This window comes from Lynx canadensis, chromosome A3, assembly GCF_007474595.2.
Source record: "Lynx canadensis isolate LIC74 chromosome A3, mLynCan4.pri.v2, whole genome shotgun sequence".
Classification (NCBI taxonomy): Eukaryota; Metazoa; Chordata; class Mammalia; order Carnivora; family Felidae; genus Lynx; species Lynx canadensis.
Window position 1 is genome coordinate 109128872 of NC_044305.1, and position 15435 is coordinate 109144306.

Sequence of the window (15435 nt, forward strand, 5' to 3'; positions counted from 1 at the left end):
TTCAGATTCTGTGTCTCCCCCTCTCTGCCCCTCCCCCACTCGTGCTCTGTCTGTCTGTCTCTCTCTCTCTCTCTCTCTCAAAAATAAACATTAAAAATTTTTTTTTAAATTAAAACAGTTCACAGCTCCAATCATCATCTCATTCATATAAAATCCTAATGAATCCACAAAAAGTTTAGAACTAATAAACGAGTTCAGTAAGGTTACAAGATAGAAGATCAATTTATAAAAGTCAATTGTATTTCTGTAAATCTAGCAATGAACAATCCAAAAATGAAAACAATTTCATTTACAATAGTATTAAAAAGAATAAAATTCTTAGGATTGCATTTAACAAAAAATGTGCAAGACTTGTAACACTGTAAACTATAAAACATTGTTGAAATTAAAGAATACGATCTAAATGCATGAAAAGAAATCTCATGCTCATGAATCAGAAGATTTAGTATTATTATGATGGCAGCACTCCCCAAATTTACCTACAGATTCAAAGCAGTTTCTACTAAATCTCAGCTGGTAACATTTTCCCCCAGAAATGAGTAAGCTGATCCTAAATTTCATATGGAAATGCAAGGGACCTAATATGGCCAAAAGAATTTTGTAAAACAAGAGCAAAGTCAGAGAATTCACACTTGCAATTTTCAAAATTTACTATCAAGTCATAGTAATCAAGATAGTACTGTCAGAAGGCTGATAGACATGGAATAGAGATTAAGGGCCTATTAAGAATTAAGGGTCCAGAAATAAACCCTTATGGTTATTATGAGCAATTTGTTTTGACAAGAGTACCAAGACAACTCAGTGGAGGAAATAATTTTATTTTCAACAAATAGTACTGAGACAAATAGATATCCATATGCAGAAGAATGAAGTTGAACCTAAACCTCGCACCATATATAAACATTAACTGAAAATGGATCAAAAGTCTAAATGTAAGAGCTAAAACTATAAAACACTTAGAAGAGAACACAGGAGCAAATAGTTGTGACCATAGACTAGGCAATGATTTCATAGATATGACATTATAAGCACAGGTGACAAAAGAAAAAATAAACAAAATAGATTTTATCAAAACTTAAAATTTGTGCATCAAAGGAAATTTTTTTCATCAAGAAAATGAAAAGATAATTCACAAAATGGAAGAAAATACTTACAAATCATATATCTGATAAGGGACCTACATAGAGAACATATAAAGAAACCTTACAACTCAATAATAAAAAGAGTTGTATAAAAAAAATAACTGAACTTAAAAATGGAAAAAGGATTTAACAGATATCTCATCAAAAGATGATAACAAATGGCCAATGAACACACAGAGATGCTCAATATCTTTAGTCACTAGGGAAACGAAAATCGAAACCACAGTGAAATATCACTTCATAGCTTCTAGGATGGCTAAAATAAAAAAGACAACCACAACTGTTGATAAGAATATGGAAAAACTGGAACTCTCCTACACTGCCAATGGGGCTGTAAAATGCACACGCATCAAGTTTGGAAAAACAATTCAGTAGTTCCTCAAAATGTTTAACATGGAGTTACCATATGACTCAGCAATTACACTCCTAAGTACACATCCAAGAGAGCTGAAAACATATGTCCACACAAAAACCTGTATAGGAATGTACATAGAAACTTAATTTGTAATGGCCAAAAAATGAAAACAACCCAAATACCCATCATCAGATGAAAGGGTAAACAAAATGAATAAACGATGAAATATTATTTGGTAATACAAAGGAATGAAGTACTATTGTATGATATGACATAACCGCCCTTGAACACATTACTTAGTGAAAGGCCACGTATTATTATGATTCCATTTTATGAAATGTACAAGATAATCAAAACCATGGAAACAGAAGGTAGAATAATGGTTGACAAGGCCTGAGGATGAGGAGAGAATGAATGGATACACAGTACAGGGTTTTCTTTTGAATAATGAAACTGTTTGGAAATTAGAGAGTGGTGATGGCTATATAACTCTGTGAATAAACTAACTCCCACCAAATTATACACTTTAAAAGGGTGAATTTTATAGTATATGAGTAATATACTCAATAAGGACTTTATTTTTATAAGAAAAAACAAAAACATGAATAGTCCTATAGCCATTAAATAAATTAAACCAAAATCTATTTCAACACACACACACCACAGATTGAGAGAGAAAGAGAGATAAGGAGAGAGACAATCAATTTCCCTTAAGGGGAATTCTATCAAATATCCAAAGAATTAGATTTATTCAAATTCTTGCAAGGAATTCAAAAAGAGGGAAACCTCTTAGCTCCTTTTTTGAAGCTGATAAAACTGACACCGAAATCAAACAAAGATAGTGTAAGAAATGAAAATTATAGACCAATTCCACACATAAATACAGATGTAAAAATATCAACCAAAGGTATCAGAGACATCACAAATACCAACCAAAAACTGCAACAAACGTGAAAGAATGCATCATAACCAAACTGGATTTCTCCCAGGAATTACAAGCGTAGCTTAATATTAAAACATTTCTCTAGCACAACAAGTAGAATTAGAAAAACTGCGTGATCATTTCAATGGTTACCGAAACTTTTTTTTCAATAAATGCAATAATACCATGTTAGGACAAAGGAATACCAAACCCATAAATAAGGAATAGAAGGGGTCTTCTGAACACAGTAAAGGTTATATGCCGATAACTATAATACATTTCACACTTAATGATGAAACATTAGAAGCATTCTCCTTAAAATAAGAAATAGAAAAGGACGTTCAATATTGTTGCTTCTAATCATCAATGTACTGCAGGTCCCATTAGCACATTAAAAGAAAACAAATAAAAATTATAAGAATTGGGAAAGAAGAAACAGAAGTTTGGAGTTTATTCAATAGAAAAAACTCTAGAAGAAAAATTACACAAAGCTAATCAACATTATGATCAATTTTTGAAAATCAATCATGTTCTTATATCTATAAAACAAGTTAGACAATGTAACTTCACAAATTATAATATTTACAATAGCAGGAAAATACATGGTACCTAGGGTAAAATTCCACATTGGTTTTGTTTTTACTTTTCGATAGAAAATTATAAAAATACTATTGGTGACCTTAAGAATATCTAAATAATTAGAAAAAGATACCATGGATAGGAAAACTTAACATTGAACCAATTTCACATAGCCCCAAATTTAACTACACTTTAATGCAATTCCAGTCAAAACCACAATTTTTTTTTTTTTCCCCCTATGGAACTTACCTGACTCTAAAATCAATATGGAAGGGCAAGTACAAGAACAGCAAAGACACTTTTAAATAACAGCCATCAGTGCTGTAGTATAAAGGATAAAACTATAAGAAGTCAACGTGGTAATGGCATAGCAATAGACAAACTGGCCAATAAAACAAAACAACATCTAGGCTAGTCTCTTCCCCACATTTAGAAACACTCAAGTGTGGGGAAACTGTTTTCCTACTTTGGACAGTAATCTTCTACTTCTAACTGGGCATTTATCAAAAATTATCAAAAAGTTTTAAAAGCAAATTTTAAAAACGGGGCATATCTAAACAGGTCTGGGAAAATTCGAACATGTGTTAATTTTGGGTTAGAGCTCAGATCTGGACTAGGCCGGGGAAAGGCAGTTCATAGATTATCGATTGTCAGAATTTTCTTTTAGCAGGTCTGGAGAGTCCCACCTTAAAATGTCAAATTTACTTACAAACATTTGTCATTTCATGTACTTTTCTGGCCCTATTTATTGCTCCCAATTTAAATAAGAACTATACCTTTTCCCCTACGCCTTCATTTCTTCTGCACAATCAATTACTTGCTTCGATAGCAACAATAGCATCTCTAAAGGTATCACTGCACTATTTAAAGAGAAAATGACATTATTTTCTAGGAAAAGAAAGTAGTGTGTTTACAAAAGTAGATCAGTAGTGAGCGGCACCAGAATAGGCAAAAACATGCCTGGCTATAGCACTGTGTCATCCCCCCACATCAGGCACCCCGATCAGTTCCTTTTGTTCAGCCTTACCTAACACCTCATTCCCTCCAACATTTTTTTTCCAAAAGATACACACCAAGAGAGACTGATGTCAGCAAGATGGTGGACGGGAAGCTCTAGGCTCTCATTCTGACATGGAAACACTAGATGAACAACAGGCAGAATGAAACGGCTTTGTGGGAGATTTAGAAGCTAGTCAAAGATTTGGAACAACAAAGTGAATGTCAAATCAAGAAAAAGCCATACTCGCAGTGGTAGGAAACTTCCTGGCATTTTTGTTCACCCTTGCCTCACCCCTCCCTGGCATCATACAGCATAGACGGGAAGAAGTTGTCCAATTCCCAGCTCCTCCCTTGGGACAGGAGGAAAAGAGTGGATCTTGTTTGCAATGTCCTGGCATGTCTGATGGCTTCCTGAGAAACTGGTTTCTGTTTTGCTTGCCTTAGAGCTTAGACAGAAACGAAGGCATCATTGGATATCAGACTGGAGATTGCTAAAAGCAGTGGCAGGCACCGTGGCATGTGAGAACTATAGGAGTCTGCAAACTCATGGGTGCGTTTGTGAGAGATTATGGGGAGAGGAACACAATGAGATCTAAAAACAGGGGTAAGGCTCACTGAAATTAAGATATTTAGGGATGCCTGGGTGACTCAGTCGGTTAAGTGTCCAACTCTTGATTTCAGCTCAGGTCATGATCTCATGGTTGTGAGATTAAGCCACATGTTGGGCTCCACACTGGGTATGGAGCCTGCTTGGGATTCTCTCTCTCTCTCTTTCTGCCCCCACTCAAAAAAATAAAATTAAACAAAATTGAATAAAATTAAAATTAATTAAATTAAATAGATATGTAAAAAGTCATGTATATAGGATAATTAGGAGGAAAATACACACAAACAGGCCCAGGGAAAACTAATGACTAGAAAAGACCTGACAGTCCTTAAGCCCTTGCACTGGGCTAATTAGCGAGGGTCTTCCCCTGCATGGAGTCAATCTACAAAGGCCAGGCTATGTGGCTGTTTTTCAAATTTGTAATTTTCAACAAAAGATCATGAACCATAGAAAGAAATAGGGAAAGATGGACAAAATAAATGAACAAAACAATGAACAAAATAAATTTCCAGAACCTGACTCTAAAGAAATACAGGCTTTAGACTTACAAGACAACAATTTTAAAAACAATGGTGATAAGTATGCTCTAAGAGCCAAAGGAAAACATGGAGAGAGAACACAAGAAAATCAGGAAAACAATATATGAACAAAATGAGAATATCAACAAAGAGCTAGAAATTATTTTTTTTTAATCAAACAAATTTTGGAGCTGAAAAAATAAAATAAGTAACTTAAAAAATTCACTAGAGAGGATCAACAACATACTCAAACAAGCAGAATAAAGTATCAGCAAACTTGAAGACAGATTATTTTAAATTGATGAATCTGAAAAGTCAAAAAAGAAAAGTGAACAGAGCCTAAGAAACTCTGCAGAATAACATAAACCAGACCAATATACATATTATTAGAATACCAGAAGAAGAGAGAAAGGGACACAGAGCTTATTTTGTGGAATAATGGCCAAAAACTCCCCAAATTTAAAGAAAGATATAGATACATAAATATAAGAAGCTCAGTGAATTCCAAGTAGGATAAATCCAAAGAAATCCACACCAAGACAAACCCTCAAACTGTGGAAAATTAAAGACAAATTTTAAAAATCTTGAAAGCAGCAAAAGAAAATACTTATCACATATAAAGGATCTCTAATAAGATTATGAATGGATTTCTCAGCAGAAACCTTCTGGCCTGAAGGCAGTGGGATAATATATTTAAAGTGCTGAAAGGAAAAACAAACTGTCACCCAAAACTTCTATATCCAGCAGAACTGACCTTCAAAAAATAAGAGAGAAATTAAGACATGCCCAGATAAACAAAAGCTGACTGAGTTCTTTACCTCTAGAACTGTACTACAAGAAATGCTAAAGTGAGTCCTTTGAGTTGAAATGAAAGGACATTAGCAGCAACTTGAAGCCATATGAAAACATGAAGTTTTTGATGAAGGTAAATACATGGATAAATTTATTATAATTTTGTTTTTTATTATAATTTTGGTTTTATTATAATTTTGGTTCATAACTCCTTTTTTATTCTTTTACATTATTTAAAAGAAAAAAGCATAAAATAATGATAAATCTGTATGGCTACATTATATATAAAGATATAATCTGTGATATCAATAACTAAATGAGGGGTGGAGCTATCAAAGGAGAAGAGGTGTTTTTTTTTAACGTTTTTATTTATTTTTGAGAGAGAGACAGAGCGCGAGTGGGAGTGGGGGGAGAGACAGAGAGAGGGAGACACAGAATCTGAAACAGGCTCCAGGGTCCGGGCTGTCAGCACAGAGCCCAATGCAGGGCTCGAACTCAGGAGCCATGAGATGACCTGAGCCGAAGTTAGAGGCTTAACCGACTGAGCCATCCAGGCACCCCAAGGAGAAGAGCTTTTGAATGCAATTGAAGTTCCGTTGGTATCAGTTTAAAATAGATTGTTATAACTTTAGGATATTATATGCAGGGCCCATGGTAAACACAAAGAAAATATCTACAGAATACACATGAAAGGAAATGGGAAGGGAATCAAAATGTGTCATTGCAAAAACTCAAGTAAATGCAAAGTAAGGCAGTAGTAACAGAGGAAATGAAGGATTAAAAAAGCTATAAGACATATAGAAAACAAATAATAAAATGGCAATAGTAAGTTAATCTCTATTAATCAATTTAAATTAGTAATTATTTGGTCATTAATTTAAATTACCAATTAATTAGTAATTAACTTAAATGTAAATGGATTAAATTCTCCAATCAAAAAACACAGGTTGGTAGAAAAGATTTTTTCTTTTTTTTTTTATTTTATTTATTTATTTATTTTTTTTTGAGAGAGAAAGAGCACCAGCTGGGGAGGGGCACAGAGAGAGAGAGAGAGAGAGAGGGAGACACAGAATCCAAAGCAGACTCCAGGCTCTGAGCTGTCAGGACAGAGCCTGACGTGGGGCTTGAACTCATGAACTGTGAAATCACGACCTGAGCTGAAGTCAGATGCTCAATCGACTGAGCCACCCAGGTGCCCTGGTAGAAAAGATTTTAAAAAACAGGATCAAGTATATGCTGTCTATAAAAGACTCACCTTAGAACTAAAGACACATATGGGTTGAAAGTAAAAAGATGAAATAGATGCTTCATGTAAATAATAACTGAAAGAGAACAGGGTTGGCTATATCAAACAAAAATGACTTTATGTCAGAACTTTACAAGAGACAAAGAAGGACATTATATCTCAATAAAAGACTCAATTCACGAGGATATGTAATATTCTTCATATATTTACATTAGAGGTCCTGAATATATGAAGCAAACATTGACAGAATTGAAAGGAGAAATATACAGCAACATAATAACAGTAGAAGACTTTGATATGTCACTTTCAATAACGGATAGAACAACCAGATAGAAGATCAATAAGGAAACAGAGGATTTGAATATCATTATAGAACAATTTGACCTAACAGACAAATACAGAATAGTCCACTCAACAACAGAAGAATACATTGTTCTCAAGTGAACATGGAACATTCCCCAGCGTACATCATATATTACACAAAACAAGTCTTAATGAATTTTAAAAGATTTAAAATCATACAAAGCATATTTATTGATTGCAATAAAATGAAAGTGTAAGTCAACAGCAGAAGGAAAGCTAGAAAATCCACGAATAAGTGGAAATTAAACAACACACTCTTAAACAACAAATGAGTCAAAGAAGAAATCACAAGGGAAATTAGAAAATATCTGGAGTCAAAAGAAAGCAAAAACACAACATACCAAAATGTGCAGGATGCAGTGAAAGCAGTGGTAAGGGGAGAATCTATAGTTATAAATGCTTTCATTAAAAAGAAAGATATAAAACCAACAATCTAAATTTACAGCTCAAGAAACTAGAAAAAGAAGAGTAAACTAAACCCCAAGTTAGCAAAAGAAAGGAAATAAAAAGATTAGAGCAGAAATTAATGTAATAGAGAATTTCTTTTAAAGAGAAAAATCAACGGAACCAAGAATTCGTTCTTCAGAAAGATCAACAAAATTGACAAACCTTTAGCTGAACTAAGAAAAAAAGGATAGAAAATCACATCACTGAAATCAGAAATGAAAGAGGAATATCACTATCAATTTTACAGAAATAAAAAGGGTTATAAGAGAGTACCTACCATCAAGGATAGCGTGCCAACAAACTGGATAACCTAGATGAAACTGACAAATCCCTAGAAACATACCACCTACTAAGACTGAATCAGGAAGAAACAGAAAATCCGAACAGATCTATAACTAATAAGGAGATTGAATTAGTAATCAAAAACTTCCTAACAAATGAAAGCCCAGGATCACATGGCTTCACTGGTGAATTCCACCAAACACTAACTAGTTCCTAAAACTCCCCAAAACATTAACTAGTTCCTAAAGAATTAACTAGTTCCTCAAACTCCCCAAAAAGTTGAAGAGAAAGGAATATTTCCTAGCTCATTCTATGAGGAGGTCATTATTACCACGATCCCAAAGCCATACAAATATGCTATAAGAAAACCAGACCAACAGCTTTGATGAATACTGATGCAAAAATCCTCAAAGAAATAACAGCAAACAGAATTTGAAAGCACATTAAAATGGTTATACACCATGACCAAGTAGGAATGCAAGGACAGTTCACCATATGAAAACCAATGTGATATACCACATTAACAGAATTAAGGGAGGGGGGGAACATGTGAGCATTTCAATTGGTGCAGAAAAAAGCACCAGACAATATTCAACACCCAGTCATGATAAAAATGTGTAGCAAACCAGCAACAGAAGGAAACTACCTCAACATATTATAGGCCATTTATGAAACGCCCATAGCTAACATCATACTCCATGGTGAAAGACTGAAAGCTTTTCCTCTAACCACAGAAACAAGACAAGAGTGACTGCTTTTGCCACTTCTATTCAGTACAGTACTAGGAGTCCTAGCCAGATCAATTAGGCAAGAAAAAGAAATAAGATACCTACATCAGAAAGGAAGAAACAAAATCATCTCTTAGCAGATGACATGATCTTATATGTAGAAAATCCTAAAGATTTCACACATGCACACACACACACACACACACAGAGTAAGAATTAATAAACAAACTCAGCCAAGTTTCAGAATGTAAATCAATTTGCAAACACCAGTTGTTTCTATACATTAACAAGAAGCAATCTGAAAAGGAAATAAAGAAAATGACTCTGTAATAACATCAAAAAGAATAAAATACCTAGGAGTGAACTTAACAAAGGAGATGAGAGATTTGTACACTTAAAACTATAAAACATTGCTGAAAAAAGTTAAAGAAGACTCAATTGGAAATCTCATGCCATGGATTTGGAGACCTAATATTGTTAAGATGTCAATACTACCCAAACAATTTATAGATTCAGTGCAATCCCTCCCAAAATTCCAACAATGTTTTTTGTAAAGGTTGAAAAATCCATCCTACAAGTCATATGGAATCTCAAGGGACTGCGAATAGCCAAAACAACCTTGAAAAAGAATAAAGGTGGAGATATCATACTTCCTGATTTTAAAACTTATTACAAAGCTACAGTAATCAAAATAATGTGGGCTGACATAAAGTTAGACATATACATCAATAGAACAGAAAGCCCAGAAATAAACTCTTACATATATGGTCAAATGATTTTTGACAGGGGTGCCAAGACTATTCAATGGAGAAAGGGAAGTCTCTTCAGCAAATGGTGCTGGGAAAGCTGGATATTCACATGCAAAAGAATGACATTAGACCCTCTATATGCAAAAATTAAAAATTAACTCAAAATGGATCATTTAGTAAATGTAAAATCCAAACTATGAAACTCTTAGAAGAAAACATAGGGGAAAAACTTCATGACATTGTATTTGGTAATGATTTCTTGCATATGGCAACAAAAGCACAGGCAACAGAAGCAACATAGATAAACTGGACATCAAAATTAAAATAAATTAGACATCAAAATTAAAATTAAATTCTGTCCATCAGAGGACATAATCAACAGAGTGAAAGGCAACCCACGTAATGGGAGAAAGTATTTGTAAATCATATATCTGATAAAGGATTAATATCCAGGATATATAAAGAACTCCTACAACTCAACAACAAAAAGCAAACAACCCAATTAAAAAATGGGCAAAGGGTTTGAAGGAATATTTTTCCAAAGAAGATACACAAAAGGCCATGAAAGGCACATGAAAGAATGCTCAATGTCACTATGCATTAGGGAAATGCAAACCACAATAGGATGCCACCTTGTTAGGATGGTTACTGTCAAAAACTAGAAAAGAACAAGTGTTGGTGTGGATGTGAGAAACTGAAATCCTTGTGAGCTCTTGGAGGACCATAAAATGGTGCCTCTGTGCTGTGGAAAAAATACGGTAGTACATCCAAAAATTAAAAACAGAATTACCATACAATCCCAGTAATTCCATTTCTGGATATATAATCAAAAGAACTGAAAGCAGAGCCTTGAAGAGATCTTTGTACATAGCGGCATTATTCATCACAGCCAAAAGGTAGAAGCAACAACAAACGTGTCCATTAACAGATCAAGAGATAAGTAAAATGTGGCATATACACTCAAAGTAATACTACTCAACCTTAAAAAATAAGGAAACTGTCACGTGTTGCAACATGGAGGAACGCTGAGGACATCATGCTAAGTGAAATAGCCAGTTACAAAGAGACAAATACCATATAATGCCACTTCTAGAGGAAACAAATTCACAGGGACAGAAAGTAGAAGGGTGGTTGCTGGATGGGAGAGTGGGAAATGATTGTTTATTGGGTCCAGAATTTCAGTTAGGAAGATGAAAAAAATTCTGGAGATAAATGGTGATAATGGTTGCATAACCATATGAATGTATTTAATGCCACTAAACTTAAAAATGGTTAAGACAGTAAATTTTATGTGATGTGTATTTCACCACAAATAAAAAACTGAAGTAGAAAAAAAACTTTTTTAAGATACACGCTAAGCGGCGCCTGGGTGGCTCAGTCGGTTAAGCGTCCGACTTCGGCCCGGGTCACGATCTTGCGGTCCGTGAGTTTGAGCCCCGCGTCGGGCTCTGGGCTGATGGCTCAGAGCCTGGAGCCTGCTTCCGATTCTGTGTCTCCCTCTCTCTCTGCCCCTCCCCCGTTCATGCTCTGTGTCTCTCTGTCTCAAAAATAAATAAACGTTAAAAAAAAAATTTAAAAAAAAAGATACACGCTAAAAGGAGGAGAAAAACGCAAAAGTAAAAGTAACATCTTAGCCCAATGATATAGGTTTAGGGGGCATTTTATCATGACATACGATTGAAAATAATGCCAATTCCTTTCCTCTACAAAGACTAGCTATATTCTAACTTAAGTATTTTTAATGGCCTATATGAGTTTTCCATTCATTACTTATTCTGATAAACATTTATAAACTTTAATACAGTGTGAAAAAATTGAAAAATATTTACTCAAAAATAAAATTTCGGGAGACATTTTTTAAAATAAAAATTTTATTTAAAAAATTGTTTTAATAAAAATTTTGGAAAAAGTCTGAAAAATATTCACTTTTAAAAATAACGACTAATCTATGAATCTATTACGTCTGATACCGAGTTCTCTGAAGTCCCAGACATGCACACACAAATGTATATGAAAATTATTTAGTCAAAATAACTGGTTTCAATATTGAAATATTCTACATATTTCCATTATAATATGTTTGTATTTATAATTTGATCCTTATATTAGTAAAAATATCATCTGTCAGGGGGATGTCTGGCATGAGAAACGCAGCTAACAAGGCTAATATAAATGAAAATTTGCGAATTACTGAATATAGCTCTAGAGATGACATAGGTAGGAATACTGTCCCTCATGATTAGAGTAGGATAAAAGAAAATGTTAAAACTCTCAAAGAATGTCATATATTTAGAAGACCTATATATCAATGTTTGATGTTATTTTCAGATCACAGAAATATTACAATCATCACCCAGCAATTTGAGACTAGTCAATTTGTAAGCAATTTGTTAAAAGCCAGAAACAGATTAATAACCTTTGACTTCCAAACTCCAATAATGTCAATAAACTATCTTTCAAAAAAATTACAGCAGTTACAGTTAAATTTAGAATGCAACATGAAGGTCTTTTTTTCCCCCCAAAATGCAGTGAAATTTAGGAAGACAGAAGATTTCTGTGAGAACTTGAGCAACGAATACCATGGACTATGGAGTGTGCCTGGTGGAAAAATTTCTGCTTTGAGCTACCCTTCAAAGAAAAGGCAAACTCTGAGGCGACCTTATTTTAGGAACTGTAATAGATAAAGATGTGTCTTCATCTTGAGATGAAATAGCAATGTTTTCATCTTCCAAGGAATCTGAGGCAATGTTATTCTGAGGTGGGATAAAGCTGGTAGCATTTTTACAAAGTGAAGAAAATCCAACATTACAGAGAAACGGGGGAAGTTACTCTTTGAGAGGGATGCTATTGAATCCTAGGTGGAAAATGAAAGATACAGTGACTTTGAGAACCAGGATGAAAGGAAACTTTCCTTGATTGGCCTCTTCCTTCGGTATCAGTCGCAATCTTGCTTTGTTGACAGGAATAGGAAATTATAGTGGGAAGAGAAAGTAAGGTGGCCGTGCTGTGTGGGTAGATGCTTCCATCAACAGTGTTCCGATGGGTTGAAGAGTTAGCTTTTGCTTCAAAATTCATAGAACATCTAATGTTATATTTGGGACAACAAGAGCTTATATATTTTTCAGCACTAGTCATACTTGAGCTTTTAGAAACTGTTTCAACTTCATCTGGATTAAAGATTTTATGACATCTTGATTGAAGATCAAAAAAACTAGTGCTCTCGTAACAGGAAATTATACTAAGTCTCGGGGCAGAGAAAAGTCTTTGGGATCTAAGGCCAAAATGGTTTGAGGAGAATTTTACATCACTGAAGCTGCTTTTTTCTTGAGAATCAAAATTGGCTCTACTTTGTTGACAGTCGGGGAAAATACCGCTTTTCTGAAATTTCACAAATAAAGAATGTTTTCTTCCAGAGAAAGATGAGCGAGTAGATGCACTTGATGAAGAAGATAAATTTTTACTTCCTCTGCGTGAACTGACTTTACATACTGCAGATAGACGGGTTGTTTTAGGATCAAGAGATATAGTTCGATGAGTAATGGAAGAGAATCCAAGGTGCCGGTGGTCTGAAGTAACTTGATCTGCAGGATAATTTGGTAGCAAGCTCTGGTCGTCTTTGCAGTGGCTAGAGTGAGAAAAGCGTCAAATGAGGCAAAAAAATAGGGAGCAGAGGTGGAAACCTGCCAAGGCTCCTGAAGAATAATATCCACTTTATCAATATGGAAACAATGGGGAATGAGAAAATAATGGCGTCTGAATTCATGGTCACCCAGATGTACCCCCACAGAATGCCCTAGTCTAAAAGATTATCTCTACCAACACAATACATGCCCAATCTACTAAATTGGGGGAAGATAAGTTGAAAGACTCAGGGAAACAGGCAGAAAGAAAGATCAGGGGAAATATACGAGAGGGCTGGAGAACAAAAGTCTCCCCTGAAGAAAAGGGTAGGTCTTCCTGTTTCAAATAATAGTATCTGTTTGAGACTCTTGAACTACTATATTTAAAGGAGTTAAGTAGAATAAATTTATGCCCTGTTGACTACTACATTTTAAAATATTAACTACGATGGATGAAGTGGGACCTCTCTAGAGAGAATACTGTAGATAAATATCCACATATTCCAGAGATTCAGTTACTATGGGAAACCAAAGGAAGCGATAAAGCTTGGTTTATGAATGCTTCAGTGTTCTTTAGCACATGAAACATATGTAACAGTGGGTTTTCTTTTTCTTTATAAAGGCTTACCTTAAGCATTTTCCCATGTTGAATTTAATCCAAAGTAAATCTCTCCCTTCCTTTCTAAGCCATCATCCTTAAGCCATAAAATGCCCTGTGTAGGTGGAACAGGTCAGAAGACTGAATGTTTAAGCTCCACGTGGAATTAACATGGCAATAACACAGAATGTGATGACAGCAGACTCTAGAATCTAATGACATCAGGTCAGGATAAAATTGTTCTGTGGCTCGCCTTTCTGAAAAGCTGCAATTCACGTGACTGGGGAATGTATTCTCTAATTCCATCGTGTTCGAGGAGTCAGCCAAAAAATCAAGGACGAGAAAACAGTAGGATAAAGGCAGTAATGTATATAATATCTGCACAATCCTTTGCCCAGGACTGTCTCTCTCACTAGCTGCCCTACGCACCCCTTGGCCTACTAATTCATTCTACTTTCACACGAACACTCCTAAAGGCTTTTACACCCTCCGGTGATATGGAAAAGTGACCATTACAGACTTTGGTCAAAAGATGTATTGAGAGGGAAAACAGAAACATAAATAGCAAACATCATTCCCCCCAAAATGCAACAAACCTTATCTACATTGGCAGCAAGGCTGCCATCTGAAAGTGTGGGTCACATGCGCCAGATTACGGAGATCTGGGTGCGACTGTTTCTGACCCCGGGAAACAGCTTATACTCATTTCAAGACAAGGTTAACAGAGTTTTCAGAAAAGAAATACTGTCCTCTCCTTTTCCAAACCAACCTGGAGCATTAGCTGTATAACAGGTGTGTGTGTGAAGTCACGGATGACATAAAAAACTGCCTCAAAAACATTTCTACTCCTCAATATCCTAAATGCCCTGTTACTACCTCTTGTTTCTGTTTCAGGGTTTCTCACCACAACCCTGAGATTTGGCCTCGATAAACAGTGGTCAGGCAGACCTTACACCCTTCACAAAAATTAGCTCAAGACGGAACACAGACCTCAGTATAAAATGCAAAACTGTGAAACTCCCAGAAGATACCACGGGAGAAAAAAAAAAACCTAGATAAATTTGGGTGTGGCAATGACTTTTTAGATGGAACACCAAAGGTCTGCTCCCACTTCCTGGATCAGTCTTCAGTCCTTCTTCGGCAGGCTCACCCACTTCTGCCCGTTCCGGTCGGTACTGGTTCCAAAAGGCTCTGTACTCCACCTCTTCGCTCTTCCCATGTGACACATTCTGCCCGAGCAATGTCAGCCGATCCTAGAGCATCAGCATCGTACACATTCTGGAGGGATGCCTGGAACAGGAGCAACTTTCCCCAAAGACATGCTTCTCGCAGCCCCTCGGCTGCTTCCTTTCACAGGCCTCAGGCGGGTGAATGCCCAAGCTGGCAGTGACTTCCATCTATTGCCAAGTCCTGCCCAGAGGGTCTAACAACTGGCTCTACAATGCAAGGGAAGACTTGGCCCTTGTTGCTGTTGTTGGCCTTTGGGGC

The 15435-nt window shown here is 35.6% G+C and overlaps 2 protein-coding genes across 4 annotated transcripts in view; both read right to left on the bottom strand.

The window, feature by feature from the left end:
- RMDN2 (regulator of microtubule dynamics 2) overlaps nt 1-15435 on the bottom strand; it is a 76159-nt gene that overhangs the window by 47339 nt on the left and 13385 nt on the right. The window lies entirely within an intron of this gene.
- LOC115509813 lies at nt 11831-13359 on the bottom strand (the record flags this gene model as incomplete). The annotated part of the gene is given in 2 exon segments (XM_030309082.1): nt 11831-12548; nt 12550-13359. Coding segments are annotated over 2 exon segments (999 nt in total), but the record flags the coding sequence as incomplete, so codon positions are not given.